General features: G+C 53.6%; 1 protein-coding gene and 1 non-coding gene across 2 annotated transcripts in view; both read right to left on the bottom strand.

The window, feature by feature from the left end:
- Window positions 1-1,662: 1,662 nt before the first annotated feature.
- GALNT14 (polypeptide N-acetylgalactosaminyltransferase 14) overlaps window positions 1,663-26,878 on the bottom strand; it is a 211,388-nt gene continuing 186,172 nt past the window's right edge. The window contains exons 10-15 of the mRNA XM_047779229.1: window positions 19,519-19,645; window positions 17,233-17,325; window positions 12,828-12,911; window positions 12,001-12,145; window positions 3,384-3,503; window positions 1,663-2,236 (exon numbers count right to left, since the gene is read on the bottom strand). Of these exons, the coding sequence (XP_047635185.1) occupies window positions 2,078-2,236; window positions 3,384-3,503; window positions 12,001-12,145; window positions 12,828-12,911; window positions 17,233-17,325; window positions 19,519-19,645 (728 nt within the window). The 3' untranslated portion in view covers window positions 1,663-2,077. The remainder of the gene's footprint in view (window positions 2,237-3,383; window positions 3,504-12,000; window positions 12,146-12,827; window positions 12,912-17,232; window positions 17,326-19,518; window positions 19,646-26,878) is intronic.
- Window positions 25,092-25,199, bottom strand: LOC125128510 (U6 spliceosomal RNA). Its single transcript, XR_007135223.1, has one exon. It is a non-coding gene; the product is annotated as a U6 spliceosomal RNA (small nuclear RNA).

Below are 26,878 nucleotides of genomic sequence, written 5' to 3'. Positions count from 1 at the left end.
TCCAGCTGCAAGGCTGGTTTCGACCCCATGGACATGCAGCTTGAGGAGCCAACAGAACATCTTTGTAGATGTCTTATCTGCCTTCTGGCCTCCTCTCCTTTCACAGGGTGGGGAGGGAAACGGTCCCCCAAAGAGCCAAATCATACCTAAAGAAGACAAAAGGAGGACTGCATAAACCAATCCAACCACCAGAGGAGAGGCTGGCTCTGTACACCCGGGCCCTCGCTTTCCATGTCTGTCGTGGTCCACATGGATGGGCTTTATGATGATGAGCTTGCACAAAGGCCCATCACTGAAGGCTTTCTGGAAGAAGGGGAGATGTACACCTGCTTAGGGTAGAAGATGGGAGACAGACTCCAAAGTGGCTCCCAATTCCCCACCTCCTGGCACCGGCTCTCCCCTTGAGGGCGTCTGGACCCAGCGCCTTGCTTCTCTTGCATAGACTGTGGCAAGAGTGCTGGGAGGTAACTCGTGAGACAGGCTGAAAGGACTGTGGTCCCGTCTGGCTGGCACCTGGCTCGCCTTCCTGGCTCGCTTGCTCTGGTGAAGCAGGATGCTAGGCTGGAGAGGCCTGTGTGGCAAGGAACGGAGCGCAGCTTCTGGCCAACCGCCTTCAAGGCCACAAATCCTCCCAACAACCATGGCAGCCCCGAGGGCAGCTTTTAAAGTCACCCTGAAGCAGGGCACCCATGGACGCTGTGCCCCTTAGAAACAGTGAGATTGTAAATGCATGTTGCTCTAGGCTGCTAAGCTTTTGGGTCATTCATTACTCAGCAATAGGCAGCTAAGACCATCGCTAATCAGCTTGTGGCGAACTTACCTCGGCCAAGAATAGTTTGGGAATTTTACACCATATGATCTTAAACCTTAGTTACTAAAAATGGGCAAGCATAGTACCCGATTCCCAGAGCATTCTGGGGATTTGTTAAAAGTAAGAAACTCCTGCACCAGTGGCTGCAGACTATAAAGCCACCAGGCCCTACAGAGATGTCGCGGGCTGTGCTTCCAACCAGAGAGGAGCTGGGGCCCTAGCCTGGTCCTTCTGCAGTGGGATCTCCACAGGCGGTGCCTGGGGCTTCTGAACAGCTACTGTTTCCCCAGATGAGACAGACAGTGTGATCCTGGGTAAAAACCACTGCTCATTGGGTTCCGGCTTCCCGACCTGATATAACAGGAAATGAAAGGTCAGAGAGGTTACAAGTCTTTCTGAAGGTCACACAACCTGTCAGTGGCAGTTCAGGATCAGAGCACAGGTTCTCATCTCCCGGTCCTCCTCTTTGTCAACCTGCCGCAAGACCCCAGCACCACACCTCAACTCAAAGGAGAAATTAGACTCACATGTGGAAACTAAGCGATACAAAGACAATGGGAGTTCCCACTGTGGCTCAGCAGTAATGAACCCGACTAGTATCCATGAGGATGCATGTTTGACCCCTGGCCTCACTCAGTTGGGTTAAGGATCCAGCGTTGCCGTGAGCTGTGGTGCAGGTTGCAGATGTGGCTCGGATATGGTGTTGCCATGAGCTATGGTGTAGGCTGGAAGCTGCAGCTCCATTTTGACCCTTAGCCTGGGAACCTCCACATGCTGCAGGTGTGGCCTTAAAAAGAAAAAGAGAGAGAGAAAGAGAGAGAGAGAGAGAGAGGGAGAGAGAGAAACAGACAAAACGTCAAAGGTTCCTTTATTTGTTTTGAAAACTACCTCCATTCTCCATCTCTCAACTGAGTCCTGGCCTAGTAACGAGGAAGGCTTTTCTCTCTGGCCTCTTTTGTCAGAAAGGGAACAACGAACATCAACCTTCCCATCAGATCCCTGTCTCCAGATACCATTTGGGGGCAGACGGGGCCAGGACTGGAACTTAACAGCACTGACAACGCGTGGGATCTCTGAGTCCTCTTGGCTTGCAGTCTCCTCCTGATCCTCCCTGAGACAGCCGCTCCTGCCCGGGGGGGGCTCTGGCTCCACCTCCCGCTTCAGGGCATCTGGAGTGGTTGCAGGCTGCATGGAGCCAGATATTCAGTCTGCTTCTCAATGGGGGACGCTCCATGCCACGGCCCCCGCTGGTTCCGACACGCATCTTCAAGAGCTCACCATGTCCCAGTGCTGGCTCATGAGTGAGGACTCGCACGGGTTGACAACAATTTCCCTGCCATTCTCGGTGCCATCCCCGAACATGTCTGTGTCTAGGCAGAGGTGGGATGCCATGTGCTCGATTCGGGAACCAGCCTTGGTCCATTGCTGGGAAGATGGAGAGGGGAGAGGGTGAACCAGAATTCTCTGGCTGAGGCCTCGGGTCTTAGCAACAATATCGGGAATTCCAGCATAATCAGAAATGTTTACACCACACAGTTAGGGTCATTCAGAGACTTGACTTCATGGTCTCGTGGAAGAAGAAAACTGCAACTAACTGCTTTGTCAGGTATTGGTGTTTGTTTTTTTTTTTTATTGGATAAAAGAATTAAAGGCAAAATCAATATGTTTGTTAGGAAAACTCATTAGAAGGCCATAACTTTCCAAGCAACAGACCAGAAAATGTGAACTGATTTAGTCATGGGGCAGCTAAAGAAATGACCCATGCCTGGCATCTGCACCATCAGGAAGAAGCGGGAGAGGAGCTGGGAGGGGGCCACGCAGGAGGGGTTGGGGAGCTCCTGGGTGGCACCAGGTACGCAAGCCTAGGCTCCTCCGAAGTGTTTCAGCCCATGAGGGGCCCGAGCAGAGAGGGGGTAACATACTGCTGCTTCCCAGACCTCGCCTCGCGTGACAAGGAGGGAGGGGGTGGACGCGTATTAGGGAGCCATCACTGAGCAGGCTACCATGGGCCATCTCAGTTAATTGCTCTCATCATCATCTACCTCATTTCACAGAGGAGGAAACCAGAGCTCAGAGAGGTCCAATAACCTGCCCAGGGTCACACAGCCAGCGAACCATAAAATGGGTATCTGAATTTTGGTCTAACACCAGGACCCAGTTGGCAAGAAACTGGTGGTGTCAACACCTTGCCATCAGAGGAACTAGACTTTGCTGGACATCTTACCAGAACCCATGATCCCCGAAGGCAGAGGTTCGAGTCCTACTCATCCTTGTGGTCCTGAAAGTTCTGTCCCCGTACTCTCCCTCCTGCTCTGGGATCTGGGGGTGGCATCAGAGCAAGGAGGGGCAATACAAGATACTCATGCAAGCTGAGGTCTGCCAAGGTCAACAGGTGGCAGGTGATCACTGTGGTGGGCCCTGCAGGTGGGGTCAGAGGCCCCTCCCTCCCTCTCCTAAGAAGGACCTCTTCCTTATCTACCTACCTCTTCTACAGCTTCTCTTTTTTTCCTGCCCACAAGACATAGAGCCACACAGGTGGCTTTGTCCCGGTATGGATGCGCTGAGCACTTACCTGTCTGTCATCTCCGTTCTTGCAAAGCACAAGAACCACTGGGGCGCCGGGGAACAGGGTAATAACTGACAGGCAGAGCTCCTCCTGGAGGATCTGCTGGGTGTACGTGAAGGCCCAGATCTGGAGAGGAAGAGGCCAGGAGGGGTCATGTCAGGATGCCTGGAAGCCACCCCTGGATATGCCAGTGCCCACAGGCGACAATTAGCACAGCTTGGTGCAAAGCACTGGGGGGTCCTGGCAGGAACTGACTGTCAACAGGTCACCTTGGAAAATGTTACTCAAGAGCCAGGGACTCTTAGGTCACACCCCGCAGTGAAGTCTCTGTCCCCATGCCCTGTAAAGGGGACAGCCTGGGGCGCCAGGCCGCCTCTGGGAGACGAGGAATACTTCTGAGCCTTGGGTGCGGGACTGACTCCCTGACCGAGATGTATGGTCTCCAGTTTCTCTGTTTGGACGGGTGTCTGTTCCCCACACTTGACTTTTCAAGCAGCTACCTGGCAGGTCACCCCCCAGCTGTCTTTAGAATGTCCCTTCTTTGAAAAGGAGTCTAAATGAGTGTCCTGAGAACAGGTGCATTATGACAAGAGGAAGACGGAGGGACAAAGGGAAGGAGGAAGGGTCCGAGGGAGGAGGTGGAAGAGGAGCCAAGAGCAAGAGGGAAGCTGTCAGACACGAAATCACTGCAGAGGGCGCGTACACTCCTGCGCTCCAGGAGAACAGATGGCTTGGCCCGGGAGCTCCTGCAGAGAGAGAAGCTGAGAAAGTAGATGGACAAGCGGAGTTCTGATGGAGGGACAAGCAAAAGGAAAGGGGTGTCTGTGAGCTTTGTTATGAAGAATGCTGCCTCCAAGTGCCACAGACCATAGTACAGCCAATGGCTGAAGCAGCCTGGGCCACTGCCCTGCTCTTAGATCAGAGGGCAGATGTGCTGGCAGAATAGATGTCCCATGTGAACCTCCAAGAGGTTCCAAGGGGACAGGGATATCACCTGTCCTTTGCCTTCATCATGGGGCGAAGAAGATTTGTGAGTCAGATGCCCCTGGGAGAGATGCATAGAGGACCGTGTTAAGAGCTGTGCCCCTCTGCTTTCATGACGCCTGACTGTCCAGCTGACCCACCAGGCTGCTAAGCAGAGGCTTCTCCTTGGCCCAGAAACAAAGTGAGGGCCCCTCAGCTAGCCACCCCCTGACCCAGGACCAGGTACCCTGTAAGGGGATGTGGTGTCCACCTGGCCCTGGTACCGCACCTTCCCCAGCCCCTGGCAGCCACCTCCCAGCCCCAGGTCCCCCCTCTCCTCGTCTGCCGACACCTCCAAGGTCCTTCTGTACTTGGGATGTCCCTCCTCTTCTCCCACAGGCTCGGGCCCTTCTGCTGTCCCCACCGGACCCCCTCGATACCGACCACTGCCTCTTCTCATCCGGGACCCTCCCTGGTCCCTCACACCTGGATGGGGCCTCTGGTCCCCAAGGCTCAGTCCTGCCTATGGATTCTGCTGTTCCTTTTCAAATCAGGAGAGGATCTGGACCAGAAAATATTTGGGAATAGATAGAAAACGAGTCAAAAAAAAAAAAAAAAATAAGACTGGCCGCGAGTTGAGAATTCTTGAAGCCTGGGGATTGGTACACAGGGGTTCTTCGTACTTTTCCACCAAGTTCTATTTCTATATCTATTCGAAACTTTTACACTATTAGGGAAAGTACTCCTCTGGCTTCTGAACACCAGCATCCTACACAGACCATTTGCCTTCCTCCAGCGAAAGCTGAAAGGGGAAGGTGCCCGTGTGCACAGGGGTGACTCGAGAACTGTGAGGATACAGCTAATGGCAGCTCCCATTTCCTCAGCATGGACTATGTGCCAGACGCTGTTCTGGGAACTTCACACACGTTACCATAACCGTCACAAGACTCCAATTAAGTAGGTATTGTTATTATCCCCTTTCCCAGATGACAAAGGTGAGACTTGAAGAGGTTATCCTAAGTCAGGTCCTGTAAGCAACCCCTGTGTACTCTCTCCATCAGCTCCGCCTTGGCTGCCGTTGCCGCGGGAATCTCAGCTGGTTCCGGGGCCCTTTTATTGAGGTATAATCGCGGGAGAAGGTGTCCGTCTCCAAGCCCCCTCTCCCAGGATGTAAATATTAAAACGATACATCACCTCCACCTTAACAGGTGAGAGCTGGCAAGAGAGTCTTCCAATGCCAGCCCCGAGGAGAAGGAAGACCAAGGTCATACCCCCTGTCGGGGGCTGGAGAGGGGGCAGACCAGAGAGGAGGCCCCTCCCCCGACACTGATGGGACCGTGGATCCCACCCTAGACCAGGGACTCGCGGGGTACTGGCTTCCAGCCTGGGGCTGCCCCTCTTTTCTTTCCACCCCACCTCTGTCTCCGCTGTGAGCTTCCAGCCTGCATCTCCTGCTTGGTCACTCCTCAGGAAATGGTCCCCTGAGAGCTCAGCTGTCTACGCTTGGCACACGGTCCACCCTCTGGAACAGACCCAGGAAAGACAGAGAGATCCATGCAGGCCCTGAAATCAGACTCGGGTCATTTGGGTGGTTGGTTCTGGGTCCATCACATTTAAAGTGTGACACAGAAGGTGGTTGCAGGTCCTGGGCGTGGGCCCAGAAAATTCCTTGGGGAGGGGAGAGAAGGGCCCAGGTTCAAGGGCAGGGCTGCCTAGGCGCCATTTGCCCCAGGCTTTGCATTAGACCTCTGAATTGCCTAGAAATGAGGCTCAACACACAGTCACCGAAAGATAAGGCTCATCCTTCTGTCCTATTACCCAACCACACAGCTTGCAGTGAACCATGAATTAGCATTGTAAAAATAAGCCCTGTAATTATCTTATGATCACAACAATACACTGGCTTTGTGTTTTTTATGTTAAAGGCATTAACTGATAAAACATAAAAACTTAGAAATATACCACAATTTCTGGAATTTCCCATTTGGGCATTTCTTTCTGGCTGTCCTAGGGGCTTCAAAGACCAGAAACACTGGGAATGGTGTGGGAGTGGGTGGGTGGATGGGTAGTGGTCCTTTTGACTCTAAGATACCCCATCCACAAGTGCTTTCTGGGAAGGAATGCATATGGTACCCCGGGGCTGGGGGCTTAGGAAGCCACATGGAGACACCCCCACCCCCACCCCAGGGAGAATATGCACAAGCACAGACAGGGATCGAAGTCCTTTCACGGAGTAGACTTGCCCTTAGCTGCTGTTTTACTGGCATTGAAATAATTCAGCCTCACTGTTCCCCCAGAGGAACACAGCTCCATGGCTACATCTGCAGGAGACAAGAGGAGTGGGGAGCAGAACACAGGAGCAGGTGGGGCAGGAAGCAGGGAGAGGTTTTCTGATTCCCATTCTGTGGCCTGTCAGGCTTCTGAGAATGGCCAGTGATGAATGGGTTCATTAAATGATTCTTGGAGTCAGAACTGAATTCAAGAAGGCAGCTCTGGTGGCTCAGGCTGGCTTGGCCTCGACTGGTGAGTACGGATGGCTCCACTGGAGGGACTGGCAGAGTCATAGCCCCCACCCCCAATGCACACAGACATGGCCACACCCCTGGAAGGTCACCCAGAGGCCATCCTGGAGGCAGTGTGGGCAGCCCGGCCCCTTCTGGGATAGGCTGGTAAGGGTCTGAGGAGGGCAAGGGGTCCATTTCTGGCCCTCCAGCCCTATGGCTCCTGCCCTGGAAAAGCAGTATTGATGATGGGGAAGGGATGGGCCAGGCCGGACGGTCTTAAGGCCTTCTGAGCTTAGAGGAGGCCTCGGAAGATGCCTGGGCGGGTGGGGACCAGAGTGGGCTGTCAGTGGGGTGATTGACTTTTCCCGAGTAAATGCCCATCTGGCTACAGCACTCAGCATGGGGCTTCTACCCTGTGCTGGATGGACAAGCAGACAGGAAAGATGCAGACAACTGAAGGAGTGAAAGCACTGAAGGCAGCAGGCATGGAGCTAAATTGGGGCCCAAGCACAGGCACTGATCTTAGAATGGTCCAGAGCCACCTCCTGTAGGCCAGAAGCACTCAGCTTAGGGTTATACTTCTCAGCTGGGATGCTTTTGCCCCTAGCCACCCAGGGGGCCTTTGGCAGTGTCTGGAGACATCTTTTGACTATTTAAAGAGAACTTTTTTAATGGCTGCACTCACAGCATATGCAAGTTCTCAGGCGGGGTACTGCATCCAAGCTGCAACTGTGACCTATGCCACAGCTGCGGCCATGCTGGATCCTTCAACCCACTGTGTTGGGCCAGGGATCGAACCCGTGCCTCCACAGTGACCCTAGCTGCTGCAATCGGATTCCCAACCCAATGTGCCACTGTGGGAACTCCCATCTTTTGACTATTCTCACTAGGTTGGGGGTGTTATTGGTGCCTGGTGGGTGGGGCCAGGAATGCTGCTACACACCCCACGAGGCACAGGGCGGTCCTCGCAACAAAGAATTATCCAGTAATAACGCCAATAGCCCCAAGACTGAGAAGCCCTAGCCTCGTTTTAAGAGCTTGGAAGTAGAAAGCAGCACACACTCGGGATGCACAAGTCCGTGAGGGGACTGTTTAGAGGGGAGCAACCAAGCAGGAGATGCAGGCTGGGATTTCAGAGTGGGGACAGAGGAGGGGTGGGAGGAAAAGGGGACAGCCCCAAGCTGTGTCCCCTGATCTGGGGTGGGGTCTGGGCAGTATGCACCACCCTTCACGCTCTTGCTCCCCACCCCCCCCCCGCCCTGTCCCCCATTCCCATGAGTGTCAGGGGAGGGGCCTCTTCTCTGGTCCACCCCCTCCTCAGCCCCTGACAGGAGGTGGGACTTCAGTCTTCCTTCTCCTGGGGGCTGGCATTGGCCACTGGCCAAGAGGAAGACTCTCTTGCCAGCTCTCTCCTGTCGAGGTGGAGGTGATGTATCATCTTAGTATTTACACCCTGGGAGAGGGTGTAAATACTATACCTCAATAAAAGGGCCCTGGAACCAGCCAGGATCCAGCAGCAGCGGCAGCCTCAGCAGAGCTGTGGTGTGGTGGCCAGATTTTGCAGATCTTGCGTTCCTCACTGACGAGCATCTGACCTGGAACAATCTCTGCAGGCCTCCGTTCCATCTTCTCCAAAATGAGGATAATAGTAACACCTACTTAATTGGGCTTTTATGTCACGGCCTTGATACGGCCTCTCAGAGGCAGAGACGTGAGGGCAGGAGACAAGGTGAGGGATTCACACGAAGAGGTCTGAGAGGTGGGAGCGACCCCTCTGGATGGGCCAAAACCTGGATGAGCGGGGAGACCCCACGGGGAGAAGAGGCTGAGTGGGGTTAAGAGGAGAGAACCCCTCGTGGCCAGAACACATTGGCAGGAGAGGCTGGGAAGCAGGAAGGCAGGGCAGGCAGTTCATACAGGAAAGCGGAGCAGACACGGAGGGGGAGAGAGGTGAGGCAGTCACTCCTGCAAGGGTGTGTACTCCACATGCACACGCACGCATACACACACATGCATGCACTTGGAGGATGATTCTAGCTGGGAAGGCTCTGTGGATTTCTATCAGTGGGTTCAGAACACTTGAGCAGGCGTCCCAGGCCTGCTGCTGGCCATGGGCCCCCGCAGGAGAGGGCGGTGTCTAGCCCCGCGTAACCCCACCTTGCACCCGGGACGCAGCCTGGTGCCTGGGGCTCCGTGGACATCCGGTAGGCACCATCTGTTGAAGGGAATTGACTCTCTTCCCATCTCAGAGTGCTCTTCCCACGTCCCCAGTGCACACAGCTGCCACAAAGACTCAACTGTTCTCTCCAAAGCAGAGACGAGTGACAGCTTGGCACTATCTTCTAGGAAAGAACTCTTTGCTCACTTGAAGACTGTGAGTGATAAACCTGAGTTTCCTACAAAGGACGGCTTTTTCCCCCTCCCCTTTCTCACTTGACTGGCATGTCAGCTGCAACAGATACTATTACCCATGCCCCCAGTCAAATAAAAGTCAGGCAACCTCTCCCCGGGCCAGGCTACTGGCGGCCCCTCCCTGAGACCCGGAGGTTCCGTGGCTCCCCCCTCTTACATCAAGTCTAGAAAAACCCCTGCTTTGCTAGAAACAGAGGAGGCAAACTCCTATCCCAGGGAAAGGGGGACAACAGCCTTCTGGCTGTTTGCCATTCTTCACAAGCAGGGCCCCCACACAGATTCAGAGAAGGGTGTGTATTATCCACTCAAACATTTCACAAAACGCCACCCGAGCAAATGGTGTCCTTTGCGGCCAGGCTGCACGCCCGAAGCAGAACTGACACCTGTGCGTCCTTTCCCTTTAGCCCACCCAACTCAGGCAGCCCCTCCCATGTCTGGCTGGAACAGAGACCCTTCTTGGAAAAATCCCAGGAAGCTGGAGGCCGGTGGTGCAATGTCTCATACACGGGGCTAAGAGTGTGTGTTCTCGGGGAAGACAATAGGGAGCCATCGAAGGCTGTGTGGAGGTGGGGAACAGCGGTTTGCTGATCGCACGTCACTGAGGCCGCGGCCGTCATCTAACACAGAGGTTCCCAAGCAGGGCAGTTCTGTCCCTCAGGGGCATTTGGTAAAGCCCACAGGCTCGCTTGGCATGACTGGATGGAGGGGGTGCTCCTGGAAGCTGGTGATACCAGGAGTGCTGCATCACCAGGGGTGCCGCCGGACAGGCCCCAGCACAAAAAGTGATCCAGCCCCAGAGGCCAGTAGTGCTGAGCCTGAGGACCACTCATCTGGCGTGAAGAAGTGAGTGCTGGTGCCAAGAACAGCTATTCTGAGGGCAGAAGGGATGTGGCTTGTGGGAATGGGGGATGCTGGAAAAAGAGGAGCCCTGGGAGAAGGACAGGCCTGAAACCCCGGAGATTAGGAGAAGGCGCCCCCCGGAGGGAATCAATGGAATGGCGAGATGGCCCGGGGGCCCAGCAGGTAGGTGCTCAGAGCTCACTTGGCTGGAGTTTCAGAAGCCTTTGTCGTGACTGTGGACTCGCTTGATCGCCCAGTGTTTGAGAGGGAGAGTCTGGGAGGGATGTCTAGGTGTCAACCTGCCATCCTGGAGCCGTGTCCTGGGGTCTCAGAGCCTCCTACCCCTGAGGCTAGAACAACCTCCTCAGTCACAATGTGCCTCTTCCTTCCTCTCCAGCCTCGCCTTCGCTGCTCCCTCGCCACTCCACGCCTCTGACCAGTTTCCCTGCAGCCTTTTAAAGGCATCCTGCCTCCCGGCCCCAGGCCTCAGTGCACACTGGATTTTCCAGCCTGCTGTTTCTCCGCTTCCAGACCTGGCCCATTCCCATTCATCTCAGGACATAGCTCCCATTCAGGTCCCCGGGGAAGGCTTCCCCAATCCTTGTACCTAAGCTGGATACCATCTCTGTGCACTTCTCTAGCACCGTGGGCCAAACTCTATCCAGGACAGAGATAATATCACAATGGCTGCTGACTTGCTTCTTTGTGTATCCTTCAAGGGGCCACCTCCGGAGGCCTGCAACCTAGCCTTGCATCTGTGTATCTCCACAGTCAGCAAAGAACATCGATGTTTGTTGAAAGACTGAATGACCAAATTCATGGATGGATGAAGCTACGGAATTTGTGAAGCAATGAAACAGAGGAGGTGGCCAAAGCTGGAAGCATGGATAAAATCTCCATGGATTAAAATCTCCAAGCTGGAAGCATGGAGAAAAGAACAGTGAACTGAGAATCTTGGTGAATGTTCTCCATAAGAGTATGACAGTGGAGGAGAGGAGTCACAAAGAAAAAAGAATGTGTGGAAAGCACAGGGTTACAAGACTAACAGGATTCTGCAGTGTCCCCAGATCTAGGAGGGAAGTTACGAGATGGAGGTGCTTTAACGCATCCACCAGGCCAAGTGTTCTAGAGGTTGAGTCAGTCTTGGAATTTGGCAGTGACTTTTAAAAGAGACTCTATCCCCAAGTGGAAAAAATAAAAATCTTAACAAAAAAAATTTTAAAAATTTAAAAAAATAAAAAGAGGTCTATCCCCAGAGGTGAGACACTGACCCTTGGTGTTGATGAATCAACTAAAGCAACAAGGAAATCTTTCTGGAAAGAGGGGGATGATAGCCCCTCCAGACCTGGGGGAAGCAGGAGATGGCAGAGGTGGAGCCACAGGTCTCCTGAAGGCAGATCGTGGATGATCAAGGGCCCTGCCCAGAGCTGGGGGCGGCGGATCATGGGGGGGGGGGCGGTTCCACATCTGATGTGACGACCGCCAAGTCTGGGCTACATCAGCGCGGAGACTCTCAACGGGCACCCCATCCTGGAGGTAGCATCGCTCAGCAGCATGCTTTTCTGTTGGCATCGCATGTTCTCGAGGTAGCTGTGCTACCTGCCCTGCCTGATCCAGCCCGTATTTACTGCTGGCATCTTGGACACTGATGATGTACTCGTTAACTTCCTGCTAATTTAATGGTCATCTCCTATAGGTGCTAAGTTGCCTGGTGAGACATCTTTCAGAGCAAATCCCTGCATTTGGAAACCTAGTGGAGTGAACCCAGTCCCAGAGTAAGGGGGACCGTGCTTCTACCCTGCTGTTGAGCTCTGGGTATATCTAGACACCTGATGTCATGTGCAAGCAGGACACAGAGGCCACAGGCACGCACACATTCAAGTACTCCCAGGCGTCTACTTTACCTGGGACTTTGCATCCTTGCCTTCGATCTTGACACAGGGGCTTAACCTGAGGTTGGAGATCTCTTGGTCCTTTTGCTTTTGAGACTCCAGGCACTTCTGCCTCTGTCGGATGTTGCCCTTCTGGATGGAGGAGTCCTTGGGTATTCTAGAAAAAAGCCACAGCGGGGATGAAACCCACTGCTCTGGTAACATCAGCAGCTGGAGAGCTCGGGCAGTGAGTGGAGAATGGCAGGGGCCTTGGGGCCTGGGCTGTGTTACATTAACTGGTACTGCTCTGGGCCTATGGGAGGTGCCACCAGGAACAGGGCCTCGAGAAAGACCCAAGAGCCTGGAGCCGAATCAGCGTGTCCACGCCCTGAGGTCACGCCCCAGAGCACAAACCCCAGCTGTGAAGCTAAGAAGCCCAGCTATGGGAAACCTCAATCCCTTATGCTACTGATGTGATTAATCCTTCTTCTGGTTTCACTGAAAAGGGAGCCCTCTTTTTATTTTTTTTTTAAATTTTTAATTTTTTTTTGTTAAGATCTTTATTTTTTCCATTTGGGGATAGAGCCTCTTTTAAAAGTCACTGCCAAATTCCCAGACTGACTCAACCTCTAGAACACTTGGCCTGGTGGATGCGTTAAAGCACCTCCATCTTGTAACTTCCCTCCTAGGTCTGGGGACACTGCAGAATCCTGATAGTCTTGTAACCCTGTGCTTTCCATGGCTGTTCTTTTAAGATAGCCATGTCCTTAAAAACCCCTAACCAGATGGCCACAGCCGGTCCCTGCTCCAGACTCAGATAGTCAAGGGCCTCTCCCTGCAGGTAGCAAAGGCTCAGGTACCTGAGTTCTGGATAGACATTCTCCAGGTACCACTTGAAGCTCTGGCACTGCAGGTTCCTCCTCAGGTCCAATCTGCTCTCGATGCTGGGGGCGATGGGGGGCGGGGAGACACAAAGACAAAACATAGCTGTGTCAGAGACAGGTACCAGCAGCAGGGCTCAGGCTGGGAGGCGCAAAGCACAGCCTGTGCCCATGCTCTGCGCCCACGTCTCTCCAGAGGGTGCTGGAGAGATTAACTGAGAGAGCTTTCAGGAGCGCCAGACAGAGCTATGAAAACACTTAGCCATACCTCACAATGGTGCGGTAATGACACCGAAGATTTGTGCTTTTACTTGAAAATAGAATTTGAGGGTGTTTTTACTTTTCATTAAAAACAAGGCTACAAGAACATTCAGCGTGTTGTTAATAATTCACCGCCGGGGCTCTGGGTCTACTTAGGAATCTCTCTCTGGATTCTGCTGTTGAAATATCACCCCCGCCCCTGACCACTGCCGCCTCAAAGAATCCTCTTCCTTAGCCAGTTCTGGGGCTTCGGGCACGTTCATCACCTATGTACTGAGTACCTACGATCCACCAGGCACGGAGCCCAGGGTTGGATGTGATGGTGAGCTTTTGAGCAAGAGGGATGGGGGATGAACCAGGTGCTGACAACCTGATGTGACCACCCTCAGAGGTGGTCGGTCCCTTGCTTGTCAGGTCGGTGGTGGTCCAGTGATAAAGTGGAAGCTGATGTCTGCCTGGAAAGTGGATGTTGTCTAGACAAACCAGAAAGTGGGTGAAGAGGGGCCCCTGGAGTGGCAAGGGAATAGCAAAGGGGGACGCGTGCCTGTGAGGCAGAAGGGTTCTGTTGGCAGGGCAGGAGCTAGAATATGTGTGCGAATGTATGGGTGTGGGGGATGGGAGAAGGGTGGTGGGTGGGAGGAAAGATGAAGCTGCAGACCACAAAAGGTCTTGGGAAATGCTGGGAAGGGGCTTTGACTTTAAGGGCAATGGGATGCCTTGGGTGGGTTCTAAGCAGAGCAGAGTATGGCAGTGCAAGCCCTTTAAGAACATGTTACTGATGCTGAATGGGTCTGACGGGCAAAGCTGGGAGAGAAGTTAGGAGGCGGCTGTAGAAACCCAGATGCTGATCATGCTTCCTGGCAGGGAAGTGGGGGTTGGAAGGAGAGAAGGGACAGGCTCAAGTCCCTCCACTTTTCCCCACTGCACCACCAGCACTGCCCAAGTTCCATTTACACCTGGTCCTTCCCTGTTCTGTCCAGCCCTGCCTCCCTCCATCCCAAAGACTGGATGGAGCGCTCACGGCACTGGGGCTTCTTGTATAGCACTCACCCCATATCTTCATCAGCACTAAGCAATATGAGGATAGGAATGATGTCATTTGAGAGAGGCTAAATGGTCAGTATTTGCAAGAACCCAGATGTTCAGCGCATGGATGAGGCAGGATCTCCGGGACTTGGTGACTGCTTAGATGTGGGAGGAGACAGGGGGTGAAAGGTCAAGGTTGACACTCACATTTCTGGCTCGGACAACAAGATGCAAGGACGGGCATTGCTTGCCTGGGAAAAATGGCATTAAGAGCAAGCTTAGAGCAAAGAAGATGAGTTCAGTTAGGACTTGTTGAGCTGGAGGAGCCTGGGAGGCATCCGGGCAGGGATGTCCAGAGGGACAGAGGGATGAGCTCAAAGGAGATGCAGGATAGGGATGGAGATGCGAGGGCTGGCGACACCGTGTGGCCAAGGAGAATGTGGTCTAAGAAGAGGGCTGACAACAGATCTTTACAGAAGAAAAACATGTAAGGGGTGGGGCAAGGAGCCTGAGCCTGCAAAGGGGGCTGAGAGAGTGCAGTCTGCACTGTAGGACAAGAGCCCAGACTGCAGCTCTGGAAACTGAGGTCAGAAATGCACCTGAAGGGGGCCGGGTGGGAGAAGACCAACTTCAACAGGGTAACACGGAGGAAGGTCAAGGGTCCCAGGAGGTCTTGGGGGGGGGCAGGTGGGAGTGATCACAGGGGATGGGGGGCACAGCCTCAGATCACAGTCAGGAGAGTGGGGTGGGTGCAGACAGCACTGCAGGCGGTTCTTCCTGAAGTGTGGCTCTGAAGGAGCAGAAGGCAAGTGTGGTGATGAGCAATGCTGGATTGAGGGAGAATTCTGTAGTTTGTTTTCCTTCCTTCTCTTCCTTTTTTACTTAAAAAAAATATGTAAGGCACTGAATAATACATTTAAATGCTAATGAGAGCCATGCAATGAGAATGGGGGAGAGTGAAGGCACATGGAGGGCAAAGCCCCTCAGAATAGTAGCTCCCACACCATCTGCACATTAGAATCACCTGCTGGGTTGGGGGGGGGCACTTTGAACAAATTCTACAGCCCAGGCCACAGCCCAGACTAAATCCACGCTCTGGGAGTGGAGCATAAGCACAGTCATTTTTGAAGCTCCCCCAGGATATTTCGATGTGCAGACAGTTTGGGAACCAGCACCCTGGGATCTTGCTTCTGGAGTTAAGGTCCTCAGCCCAGCAGCCTAGCATCACCTGGGAGCTTAATAGAAAGGCAGACCTACTGAACCAGCATCTACACTTTCACAAGATGCTCAGGAGATCTGTGTGCACATTAAAGTTTGAGAAGCCAAGAGGCAGGAGGAGATGAGTCCAGGCAGTAAGAACTCGATAACTGTTGATTTATGAATGAATGTAGGAGTGAAGGGTGCATCTGGAGAAAAGGCAGAGGGCTGGCCTGACACTGCAGGAGGTGTGCCTTGCCCATCGAGATGAAAGAGACACAAGGATGGTGCAGACACAGGTTGGTTTGTCTTGGGAAGCTGGTGCTTTTCCACCTATAACTCAGGTGAAAGGAGGGGGTAGACTCAGTGACTAGGGAGGGTGGAAAAGGTACACATGGAGACTGAGGGACAGTGCTGGCCAGACAAGGTGGCAGGACAAGAGGCCTCCGGAGGAACTCCCTGAGACTGATGGTCACAGAGTGTTAGCAGCACTGGCTGGGCATCCCAGAACCACTCAGCAGCCTGTGTGCAGAGGCGGAAAAGGTACAAAGTCAGGTTCATCCAGGGCTGAGAGAACTCTGCCTGGGAGTATTGACAGATGCCCAACAGGACAAGAGACCTGAGGACCACATCTTTCCAGCAAGACAGAGGAACCTGCCCTGGAGAGGGAAGGCAGCAAAGGAAGGAGGAGCGGATGGATGTGGCCAATGGACCGGAAGTTAGCTGAGGACTCAGAATAAAGGCCTCGGGAGGCTTGAGTAGAGGTGGAGGGACAGGGTGGGTCTATGGTTTCAGAAATGCGGATCACTTTGGCGGGATCTGATTTCATCCTCCTGAGCAGTGAGGGGCTCGACCCATGGGGTGTAGGCTGCAAAAATCCCATCTGCTCAACAGCTTCAGCATGACTGAGGGACATTGGATGACAAAAAGCCATGAGTTGCCCCCACCAAAAGGCGAATGACAGCATCAATGAGGTTGCCACTATTCTCTACTCAAATCAGCTGAGTAGGAAAAGGCACCATCAGAGAATTTTGGAACCAGACAGGTGCGGTTTGAGTCTCTGCCTCCTCCTCTAATGGCATGATCTGGGACAAGCACCTTAACCTGTAGAAGCCTCAGTCTCCTCAGCTGTAAAGCAGGGGTAATTATACCCATTTCTGGAGTTCCCATCGTGGCTCAGTGGTTGATGAATCCAACTGGGAACCATGAGGTTAAGGGTTCGATCCCTGGCTCTGCTCGGTGGGTTAAGGATGGGGCTTTGCTGTGAGCTGTGGTGTGGGTTGCAGACTTGGCTCGGATCCCGCGTGGCTGTGGCTGTGGCGTGGGCCGGTAGCTACAGCTCCGATTAGACCCCTAGCCTGGGGACCTCCATATGCCGTGGGAGTAGCCCTAGAGATGGCAAGGGGACAGGAAAAAAATATTATACCCATTTCTTAGTTTGCGGAGGAGGAACTAGCTGTCTTCTGGAATGGAGTCTGGCACTTAATTCCTCTCCCTGTCCTCCTCTACCCCCAGGAAGCTGGAGCCCTGCTCTTGGGGTGATCTGAGGGGCTGCTCCTCCTGGGAAGGAGGAGAGTTTAGACTCGGGTGGCTGAGAATGAGGAGGAAGGAGCTCCAACCGTGAGGGAGCAGGGCTGATAGCTCAGCATCCCACCTCTCTGTAAAAAGTCACTGCACAATGCATAGCTCGGCCTACTGAGGAGGTGATCCAGGGGACCAGATGGTCATCCCGCAAGAGTGGCCCAAGGCCCTGTACCTGGAAGTGGCCTGGAGCAAGAAGGGACACAAGGGGAGAACAGCCCCAGCCTGGCGACCAGCTAAGCACACAGGCCTGTCGGAGTCCGCTCACACCTGGCCTGTGAACTTGACTCTGCACAGATCAACCAGGAAGGCCACTTACTTTCCAAAGGGCCTCTCCAGGGCGAATGGCCGGGAAGCGTAATAGTACTGCTTGTATTCGTCCATCCACACTTCGGCTGTCCGCTTGGTATTCCTAGAGAGACAGGGAGTGTCAGGGAGGGGCCGTCTGAGAGGACCTGGGGCATATCCAGGTAAATACACACACAGATGGCAAGAGGGCAGTGTCACCCAGGTAGGGGCCACTGTGGTCCAGTAACAGTGCTCCCGCCCCCCCCCTCCCCCGGGTGCTGAGCCCTGCATCACCCACCCATCTCCCAAGGGGCCTTTACCCCAAGACCCAGGACTTTAGTAGTCATGACATACTCTTTCCCAAAGGTGCAGACCAGAGAAATTACACCAGAATCTAAGCTTCAATGGCTCTCAAGAGAACACAGGGGAAAGGGGCCAGGAAAACCTGGTGCAGCTCTTTGGTGCCACTTCAAGAGGAAAGAATGTTATGTCTCTCCTCCGGCCACCTGAGGGCTGCTACTCCAGGGCTCTCTTCCTTTAGCCAGGGCCCAGCTCCCAAAGGCAAGACCAGTCACCCACACACGGCTTCCCAGAGGTCGTGTGAATAGCTTGGGGCAGGTGTAAAGAATTAAGGGATCAAGCCAGCTCGGTCAGACAGACGTTTGCAATGACTCTTTAAGTTTAAAAAAAAAAAAAAATCAGCTATTTGCTCAGAGTCTGACCCTAAAGGTCAGGGGTGCTAGGAAAGCCTGGCGAGAAGCCGTGGGAAATAATCAGAGGCCAGAGGAGCAAGGGGGAGCAGCACCTGCTGAGGCCCCAGTGCCTGCCCCTCTGGAGGGCGCACTCCTCCAGATTTCAGTGTGGAGCAGAGGCATTGAAAAACCCAGAGCCCAGGCAGCTCTACCTTTGTTCCCCGTCCCTGCTGGCTGCCTTTCAAACCACTGGGCCTGGAATCAGTTATGCACACGAAGCTCAGTTCCTGGGGCACAGAAGGCAGCCAGTGGGGCCCTGCCGGCTCCTCCCACTGGCCTAACCATCAGCAAGCCAGAAGTTGCTGAGGAGGCACTGCCCCATGCTTCCTTCCCCTCCGAATTACCCCCAGTGGAATGCAGCATGCCTGCTGGCTGCCAGAGCCGAGTCTCCAACACAAGGAATGTTCTGGAGCCCCAGCCTCTGCCCCTCCCACCCCCAGGCTGGTCCCATTCCACATCACAGCTCCACTGCTTTCCTATCCCAGGTGTCACCTGTCCCTTTAAAAACCCTGAGCCCAGGCAGTTCCACTTTTGTTCCCCGTCCCTCTTGGCTGGGTTTTCGCTGCCTCACCCTGCCCAGGGCTCTCCCACACCTGTCCACCCCACACCTGTCCATCCCCATACCTGTCCAGCCCACACCTGTCCATCCGTGTGAGAAACTGAGGACGGAAGAGCCCAGATGAGAACACAGCCAGAGGAAGCAAAACACCCAAAGAGTTGCTTGGCTCCCCCCTCCCCCACACACAAAATGTACCAAATAAGAGAAAAAAAGAGGCAAAAGGAGAGTAAATGGGTGAGTGAAGCTGTTGGATGATAAAAGACAAGAGCATTCAGGAGAAGGGGAGAAGAAGCTGGAGAAAAAGATGAGGGAGGGAAGGAATTCATTCAAAAAGAGAGCAGAAAGGTTGAAGGAGAAGAAATCTCGCAAAGGAGAAGGTGCGTGGAAGGAGGGAGCGGGAATAGGCGAGTGCGCACCACCCGGTCACGGTCACTGAGACCCCGGGATCTTCGTCCTGTCCTTGGGCGGGAGATGACAAGCCCCAGGAAAGGAGCTCAGGGCCATAGAGCCCACCCCAGGTTGGCTCCTTCTGAGCACCTGCAGGGCCCTGGCGCTTGCACGGGGGTTGTATCCACTTGTGTCTCAGCATTCCCGAATCTTCTCAAGGGCCTTTCCCCTGGTGACCAAGCCTGAAGGTGGGAGAGGCAGTTCCTCTAGAACTCAGGGGCAAAGCAGCTGCCCTTCCCCACACCAAACAACCCCAAATTCCCAGAGCCCTGAGCCCTGCACTGCCAGTGACCTGAAGGTCCCAAGAGCCCACGGGGCCTTGACAAGCCTGGGGGGAGTCAACAGTGGAGAAGAGACGAGCCTGGGCCTACAGCCTAAAGCTGGATGGGCAGGCCTGATGTCTCCTGCCTGGGCAGCGGCCCAGTGCCCCTGACCTGCAGCTCCTGTCCATCCAGAAAACTCAGGCAATCTGCCAGAGAACCTGGGACAGTCACAACCCATCACCAGAAAAGCCCTCAGCCGCTGCCGCCCCCACGGAGCCACTCGGATGCAAGCTTACTTTATATACGTGTTGGCGTTTCCATCCGGGAAGACATACGGGTGCTTCTTGCGGAAGACATGGCCCACGCGGCTGCAGGGGACGATCTCCAGGCTGCCCCCGCACATCCACACTCTGAAGGAGATTTCTGCAAGACAGCCACACCCTCTAGTCACTGCTCTGCCTTCCCAAGGAGGGGACACAGGTTGGCAGCTTTGAGACATGGTTGCCAGGAATGCCAGGTCGGGAGGGCTGGCTGCACCCAGCCTGGGGCGCGGGGCTTAGGAGCTGACTCCACAGCCAGGCTGCATGCACCTCGGCTGGGCAGCCCGGGCTTCCCCGCTCTCCATGGGGATGGTAATAGCCTACACCTGGAAGATGGTTTGTGTTACTAGGGCATCAGTGGCCGGCACAGAGGAAACCACATCTAAATCAAGCTCTGGTCCTGCCTTCGGGGAAGGCCAGGCTTGTGCCTCTGGGATGCACTCAGGGGCCAGCACGGTGGGGGCCTCTGCTGTGATGCTTTAGCCTGGAAAAGAGAAACGTGCACTCAGGGGCCAGCATGGTGAGGGCAATGAGGGAGCTGCTTTTGAGCATGTTTCAGTGGGGAAGATGGATCAGACTTGCTTGTATGAGCCCAAAGGGTTAGAACCAGGACCGAGGAGAAAGAGTTTCTACTTGAGACCATGGGAGAATTTTCTGATGGTCAAAGTCCAGGCAGAAGGGCTGTCATAGAGTTCCTGCATTTCCCACTCCGACAGGCTTGCAGGCCACATGGTCAGGATGTGGCAGAGAGGACCCGTTCCCAGGAGGCACCTGGACAAGGTGTCCTGGACAGTGCCTCCCACCACCAGGCTGTAATTCTATCTCCTGCAAGGGCACCTGAATCATTGCCTGGAGAAGGACGTCTGAGCGGTAGCCTGAGCCGGAGTTGAGAGCTGACAGTAGCCATAGACGGTGCTGGAAGCCTCAAAGCTATTGTTGGGGGTGCTTCCCGAGTGGGGATTTTGCACACAAACCCATTTTTTCCTGGTTGGCTGCTGCTGCAGAGACCTCCAGGAGGTGGGTGAGGTGGCGTTAGCAGAAGCAGCCAGGACTCGGCCGGCATGTGCATTTCTCCCCTGGGGCTGCTTCCTGCAGGCTTGGAGCTGTGGTTCTGCCTCAGAAGGAAGCGTGGAACACTAAGGTGGTGGGGCGGTATCTTGTCACTGCCATTGTTTGGAATTGCTAAACACTGTCAAATGAAAATCATCAAAATACTCCACAGGATTGCCGGTGACATCAAATGAAATAGAGTTCTAAACGACTGTGAAAACTCTTTAGCGGATGGCAAGCTCAGTGACAGTTTTGAGACGTTCCTCTGAAGCCAGTCTCTGTAAGACATGATGCCAACGGCATCGCCCACCTGTGCCCACTTCCACCTTCCTAGATGATTTACAGCTTCCTGCCTCTGCCACAGGAGGCACTGGATGTTTGCGGACTTGACATCTGAGAGTCTGACTCTCCACGAAAGTCTATGACACATGACAAGCTGGTGTTTGGCTGGGTTTGCAGGAGACAATGCGGGAGCTTAGCTGACCGCCAACATCCAGCTCTCTCCCCGGCGGGGGTGCACTGGGGGCGGAAGGCCTCGGTGCAGGGAGTTAATGAGAAACACACAGGTGAATTTAGTCTCCAGGGTTAAGGTCTGCTGGGCTCCAATCAACTCCTCTCTGGAAAGAGGGTTCGCTCTAGTTCCCCAAAAGGAAAACCCCTCATCCCTTGAAACTAGAAATGGAGTCTTTGCTTCCTGGCTATAACCTACGAATTTTGTGCCAGGTTTCCCCAAATGGATGCGTGTTTCGGCTCTAGTCTCTTCCTTGTATGTATTCAAATGAGACATATGTCCCTCCTCACTGGCAAAGCCAGTCCCTTCAACCTGTGCCTCAGTGTCCCCTCCCCCCCGCAGCTCCTTAAACCTGTTTCTCTCCCTGTGCCTCCTTCACCCAGCCTTTTGATTCTCTGTGAACCTACTGGCCCCCTCCCCTCTGCCACCGTCATGCACAGACAGCACCTCGGAAAGTCCTGTCCCCAACCCTGGTCCTTCTCCACCTTCCTTCTGGAGTCCCAACCTTCTTCACGCCCAGGCTCTGTCTCCGAGAGTCTTGCTGACACTGCTTCCTCACCTGAACCCAGCATTCACTTGATGCGGAGGGCTCACCCCCATCCCGCCAGCCCAGCTCGACTCTGGGCTCCACCACCAACTTCCTGGCTGCCTGATGCTCTGCGGAGGAGTCCTGGATCCCTCCAAGGCAGCACATCTTCGTGATCAGCTCTCACAGCCCTCGGCAGCCTGCCTCCTCTCCTCCGCCTCTAAAACCAGCCTTTTCTCGAGTCCCTGTGTCTGTGCTGTAAAGTTTCAGAGGATCTCCGTTCATTGACTGGGCTGGGCTTTCTTTCGGCCTCTCTCGGGCGTATTAGCCATGCTAACAACCCCGCTCATGGTCATGGATGTTATCGGATGATGCAGAAGCAGCCCTGAGAGGACAAGGGAGAGCAGATAGCTGGGATCGGAAGTACATCTCCCCAGCTCCAGATCTCCTGCCTTGCCCTGACTCCCCCCGCCAACACCCCCAATCCCCCGTGCTGAACACCCACCATAAGGTAATAAGGCTGTGGAGGCAAAGATACTGACTTCAGGGCACTCACAGCCTAACAAGAGAGACAAAGCCATAACCGGCAGTCACATCGCCATCCCACCTACTCCTTTATCCACTCCAGACAACTGTGTCTCAGCTCTCCCTCCGGCCAGCCGATGCTGCCCTGCAGCCTGAGAGGCAGGAACAGCTTCTCTGCTCTAGAGTCTGGATCTTTGTAACCAAAATGCTCTGAGACATGTGCCCTGCTGTTCTGTAGCCAGAGTCGAGGTCACCTGGCGAGGAAGCCCGGAGTGTTCAGATCAGCGTCATGACTTCCAGGTACCAGGTACAATATTTAAAACCAATACAGTTGTCCTACCTTTAGCCACCCCACTGACTTTGGAATAATGACCTGTATCCTCCCAGGACTGCGAGCCAGGCCCAGTGATGCACAGATTTGGTGCTGAGGCCTCTGGGAACGTCTTGTGATCCTGAGGCCCCTGGGGCCGTGGAAGGCACTAGGCCCTCCAGGGACAGCCCAGAGCTTCTGCAGCTCCTGCAAAGTCATCACTTTCTGAAGCGAAGGAACAAAAGGGGGAGGAGGGGCATCTGTGGGGGGTTCTCACTGAGCCAGTGCCCCCACAATCTTCCTCATGATCAATGTTGTGCAGACCCAAGTGTGCTGTGAATTCCAGGCAGGGAGATGTGTAATTATTCTGCCTCATCGGGGGTGCTGTTTCCATCCTGATTTTCTTCAACTTTTAGATTAATATTTGGGAATAAAATGCCCTTCTGCACCCTGTCTCAGCTTTTCTTTCTTTCTTTTTTTCTTTCTTCCTTTCTTTTTTTTTTTTTTTTTACAGCTGCACTTGCGGCATAAGTTCCCGGGCTAGGGATCGAACTACTCTTCCCTTCCGTCTCCTCATCATCCCATCTACCAGGGCTCACAAGCCCTCAAGCTTCAGCAGAACCAATGTCTACATGACAAGTCCTGATGGTGGACAGGAATTCAGGGGAGAAAGGACAGCTTCCCCACCACAAAAAAGTCACAGCTGTTCACAGGCCCCTCCTCGGCCACACAGGTCAAGGTTGGAAAGCAAAGAGAGCATTAGACATGGACTCCAGTGAAGGCAGCAGGCCTGTTTCAAATGAGCCTCATGGACTGTATATAGACACCCATATCTAATGTTTGTCTACACAGCATTATCCACTCTACCTCTGGCCAAGGTGAGATCTACTGAAGACAAAGGGATGGGTGTGGACAGTGACGGGCAGAGACAGCCACTCACCTGGCTAGGGTTACTGCTAAGTCCACACGTGAAAATGGGGAGACAGGGCCCTTTGCTTTCAATAACCTTTATGTTCTCAGCGTCTCCGGAGCCAGAAAGCTCTGTATTATTTTTTTAATGAGTATGTGGACTTGATTAAAGACAATCGTACTGACCCACGGGCAGAGTAAGCCAGTGAGGAACCTGTGCGTCACACCATCTGGGCCAATTGAGGCTGCATCCAGGCCCCCGCCTTCCAAATAGGCAGTAACCACAGGCTCCGCCTGCAGTGAAAAGATGACTGTTCATCAGGCTTGGATGCTCTTCCCAGATGAGGCCACATCTCTCCTCTTGAGCCTCTGAACCTGGAAAGGATGAGGCCGAAAGAGAAAGCAGGAGGGATCCACTGTTCCTGGGGATCCAACACAGTGCTCCTCTGACAAACCTGCTCGCATGCAGCCTGAAGGGGAGGCAGAACCACTGCCTGAGCCTCATGCATCTTCACAGCAGCCCTGGGGTGGGAGTGTTTCTACTGCAGCGTAACAAATGACCACACCCACCGGGGTGTGGTGGGTTTGGTTGAGCCCTCTGTTGAGGGTCTCCCAAAGCCAAAATCAAGATGTCAGCAGAATCAGTTTCCTTTCTAGAGGTGCTGAAACTTTCAAGTTCATTCTGGTTGTTTGCAAAACCCAGTTCTTTGCAGTGTCCAGCTGATGTTCCCTTTTCCTGGACATCTGTGTGTCAGGAGCCTTCCTGCTACTTCCATGCTGCCCCTTCTGCATCTCCAAACCAGCAGCCACCAGTCCCGTCCCCTCCCACCACCCCCAGGCTGCGAATCTCTGACTTCTGCTCCATCCCTTCTGACTCCAGCTGGAGAGAGTTCTCTGCTGTCAAGGGCCCACATGATTAGACTGGGCTCATCTGGATAATGCAGGTTACTCTCCCAGCTTCACATTCAGTAGCTTTACATCTGCAAAGTCCTTTGTGCCAGGTAAGGTCACCTCCTGACAGGTTCTAGGTGACCAGATGCTCTCTGTGACCAAACTTTACTCAGGCTCCTCTGGCTCTGCTCCTGACCAGGCTTGCACCTTGACCCCTGCCCTTGTCAGGCCTGCATCCCCAGTTTTTAGCAAGAATCCTGCTAAGCCAGTTTAGAGAGAATCCCCCAGCCCTGGTATCTGGTCACCTTGGTGAGAACACTTTGGTCAGTGTCACAAGATCCCCCAGTCTTGAGGTCCCCTCTTAGTGATTTCCATCTACCAACGCCCACCTGCTCTTGGCTCAAAATCCCCACTTGTTCTTGTTGTATTTGGAGCTGAGCCCCATCCCCCACCATTGTGATAGTCTTGATGCCTATTGTGACAGTCCTGAGAAAGTCTTTCTTACCATTTTAACAAGTGTCATTTGATTTTTTTCTTTTCCTCTCTCTCCTTTTTTTTTTTGTTTGTCTTTTTTTTTTTAGGGCTGCACCAGCAGCATATGAAGGTTCCCAGGCTAGAGGTCTAATCGAAGCTGTTTCTGCCAGCCTACACCACAGCCACAGCAACACGGGATCTGAGCTGCGTCTGCAACCTACACCACAGCTCACGGCAATGGCAGATCCTTAACCCACTGAGGAAGGCCAGGGATGGAACCTGCAACCTCATGGTTCCTAGTCGGATTCGTTAATCACTGAGCCACGAAGGGAACTCCCACTCTCTCTCTTTTTTAAAATTTAGAACACTTCACACATTTGCGTGCCATCCATGTTCAGGGGCCATGCTCATCTTCTCTGTATCATTCTACTTTTTAGTATATATGCTGCTGAAGTGAGCACAGAAAACTGTTTTCTTTAACACAGGGTTTAGGGTGTTGATATATTTGGGGGGGAGGTCCTTCCCCTAACATGGAAATCACTGTCTCCACTCTAGTGACTTAGAAACAGGCTTGGTGAGGTAAAGTCACTTTCTCAAGGACACACAGCCAGTGATGAACTGGTAGTAGGCCTGTCTGGTTCTACAGCCCCTGTTGACACACATGTGTGTGTCTGCCACTCCTGACTATGTGCTGGGGATGAGAGATGGAGGTGGTGGCTCTGCTCGGGGACCACCTCAACTCTTCTCTCAGCATTGTCTTTTGTGTCTGCTATGCTTTGGAAACCCCCACTTTAAAACCAGCATAACCACCCTTCATATATGTGCTAAGACTTCTATTTTGGAAATACACACTCCTTACCCAACCACCTGTGCACGCACGTGCACACACACACACACACACACACTTACTTCTTAATAGGTTCCTTTCATGTCTAAAGACCAAAAGCTATAGTGAGTAGATGTATTAGATATATTCCATGTATCCTATGTTATGGAAATTGGAGTTTAAACATCTAATTTTAATGCAAAACGACTTCTGGAAAATAAAAGGCTAAAAGCCACATTTCTCTAAAGCCTGCTCCTATGCTAAACTGCAGATATAATTATCAACACTATTCAGCTCCTCTTAGAAACACTTTGTGGGAGTGATGGCCCCAGGGTGGGGCTGCGCCAGAGTGTGGTGGGCTTTCTCTGTCAGCAGATGAAATTGAGATGGGGTAGGAGGGGCAGCACCCTGCTGAGGATGGTCCCAGTCACCTGGCCAGAGCCTCCTCCAATAACCTCATGGCCTCGTGAGCTGTGAAATAAAGTCAACGCAGCAAAGGCAACCACACCTGAGAACACAGCAATCCCATGTCCTGGGAAAGGAAAGACGTCTGTACCTGCTGTTGTTATTCCCCGTTTAATGCATGGAGAGTGATTTGAAACAGAGCCCCAGAGATTGTGTACTTGGGGTCCTTGCCTCCTGAACCCCCTTCCCAGTCAGTATCCCACTTTGAACACACATACAGCCAGCAGTGTCCACTGGTCCAGGCCTCGAGGTTGAGAAGTTGGATGAATGTTCTTGGCTTGCTTGGGGTACCGGGCATGGAAGCAAAATCAGACAAGCACACCAGAGAGCCCTGAGCCAGGGGTGGGGGGTGGCGCTGAGGGGAGAGGGCAGAGGGTGGGCATGGAGAGTGTCCTAGTCCTGGGGGAGGCGAGGCAGGCCTAGAGCTGTGATCTGCAGCCATTCAGTGCTCAGCTGAGAATGGAGGCTAGGTCTTTTCTGATGGCTGTGCACATTCAGGCAGTGTAGGAAGGTCTGTCAGTGCCTCTGGACTGAAGGCTGGGGACATGGCGAGGCCAAAGAGGAGCCCAGCTGAGGCATGTGGGCCTCATCCTTAGGTCAAGAAGGAGCCATGGGGGTTGCTAGCACTGGGAAGGTGGGAGATATTTACATTTCAGAGAGCACTTTGGCAGGAGCCTGGAGGATGGATTTGAGAGGAGCAGAGAAGAGGTGAGAACCATTTAGAAGAGTAAGAGGGGGACTTCCTGAGTGATGCTGAGGGGAGAGGGTCTTCAGGACTTGGAACGAGGGTCCCTCTTGCCATACCCTGGAGCCAGGAATCCTTTCCTCTGACCTGAAATTTCCTTCCCC

Source organism: Phacochoerus africanus, chromosome 5 (genome assembly GCF_016906955.1).
Source record: "Phacochoerus africanus isolate WHEZ1 chromosome 5, ROS_Pafr_v1, whole genome shotgun sequence".
NCBI lineage: Eukaryota > Metazoa > Chordata > Mammalia > Artiodactyla > Suidae > Phacochoerus > Phacochoerus africanus.
This window is presented reverse-complemented; position numbering and strand designations above follow the sequence as displayed.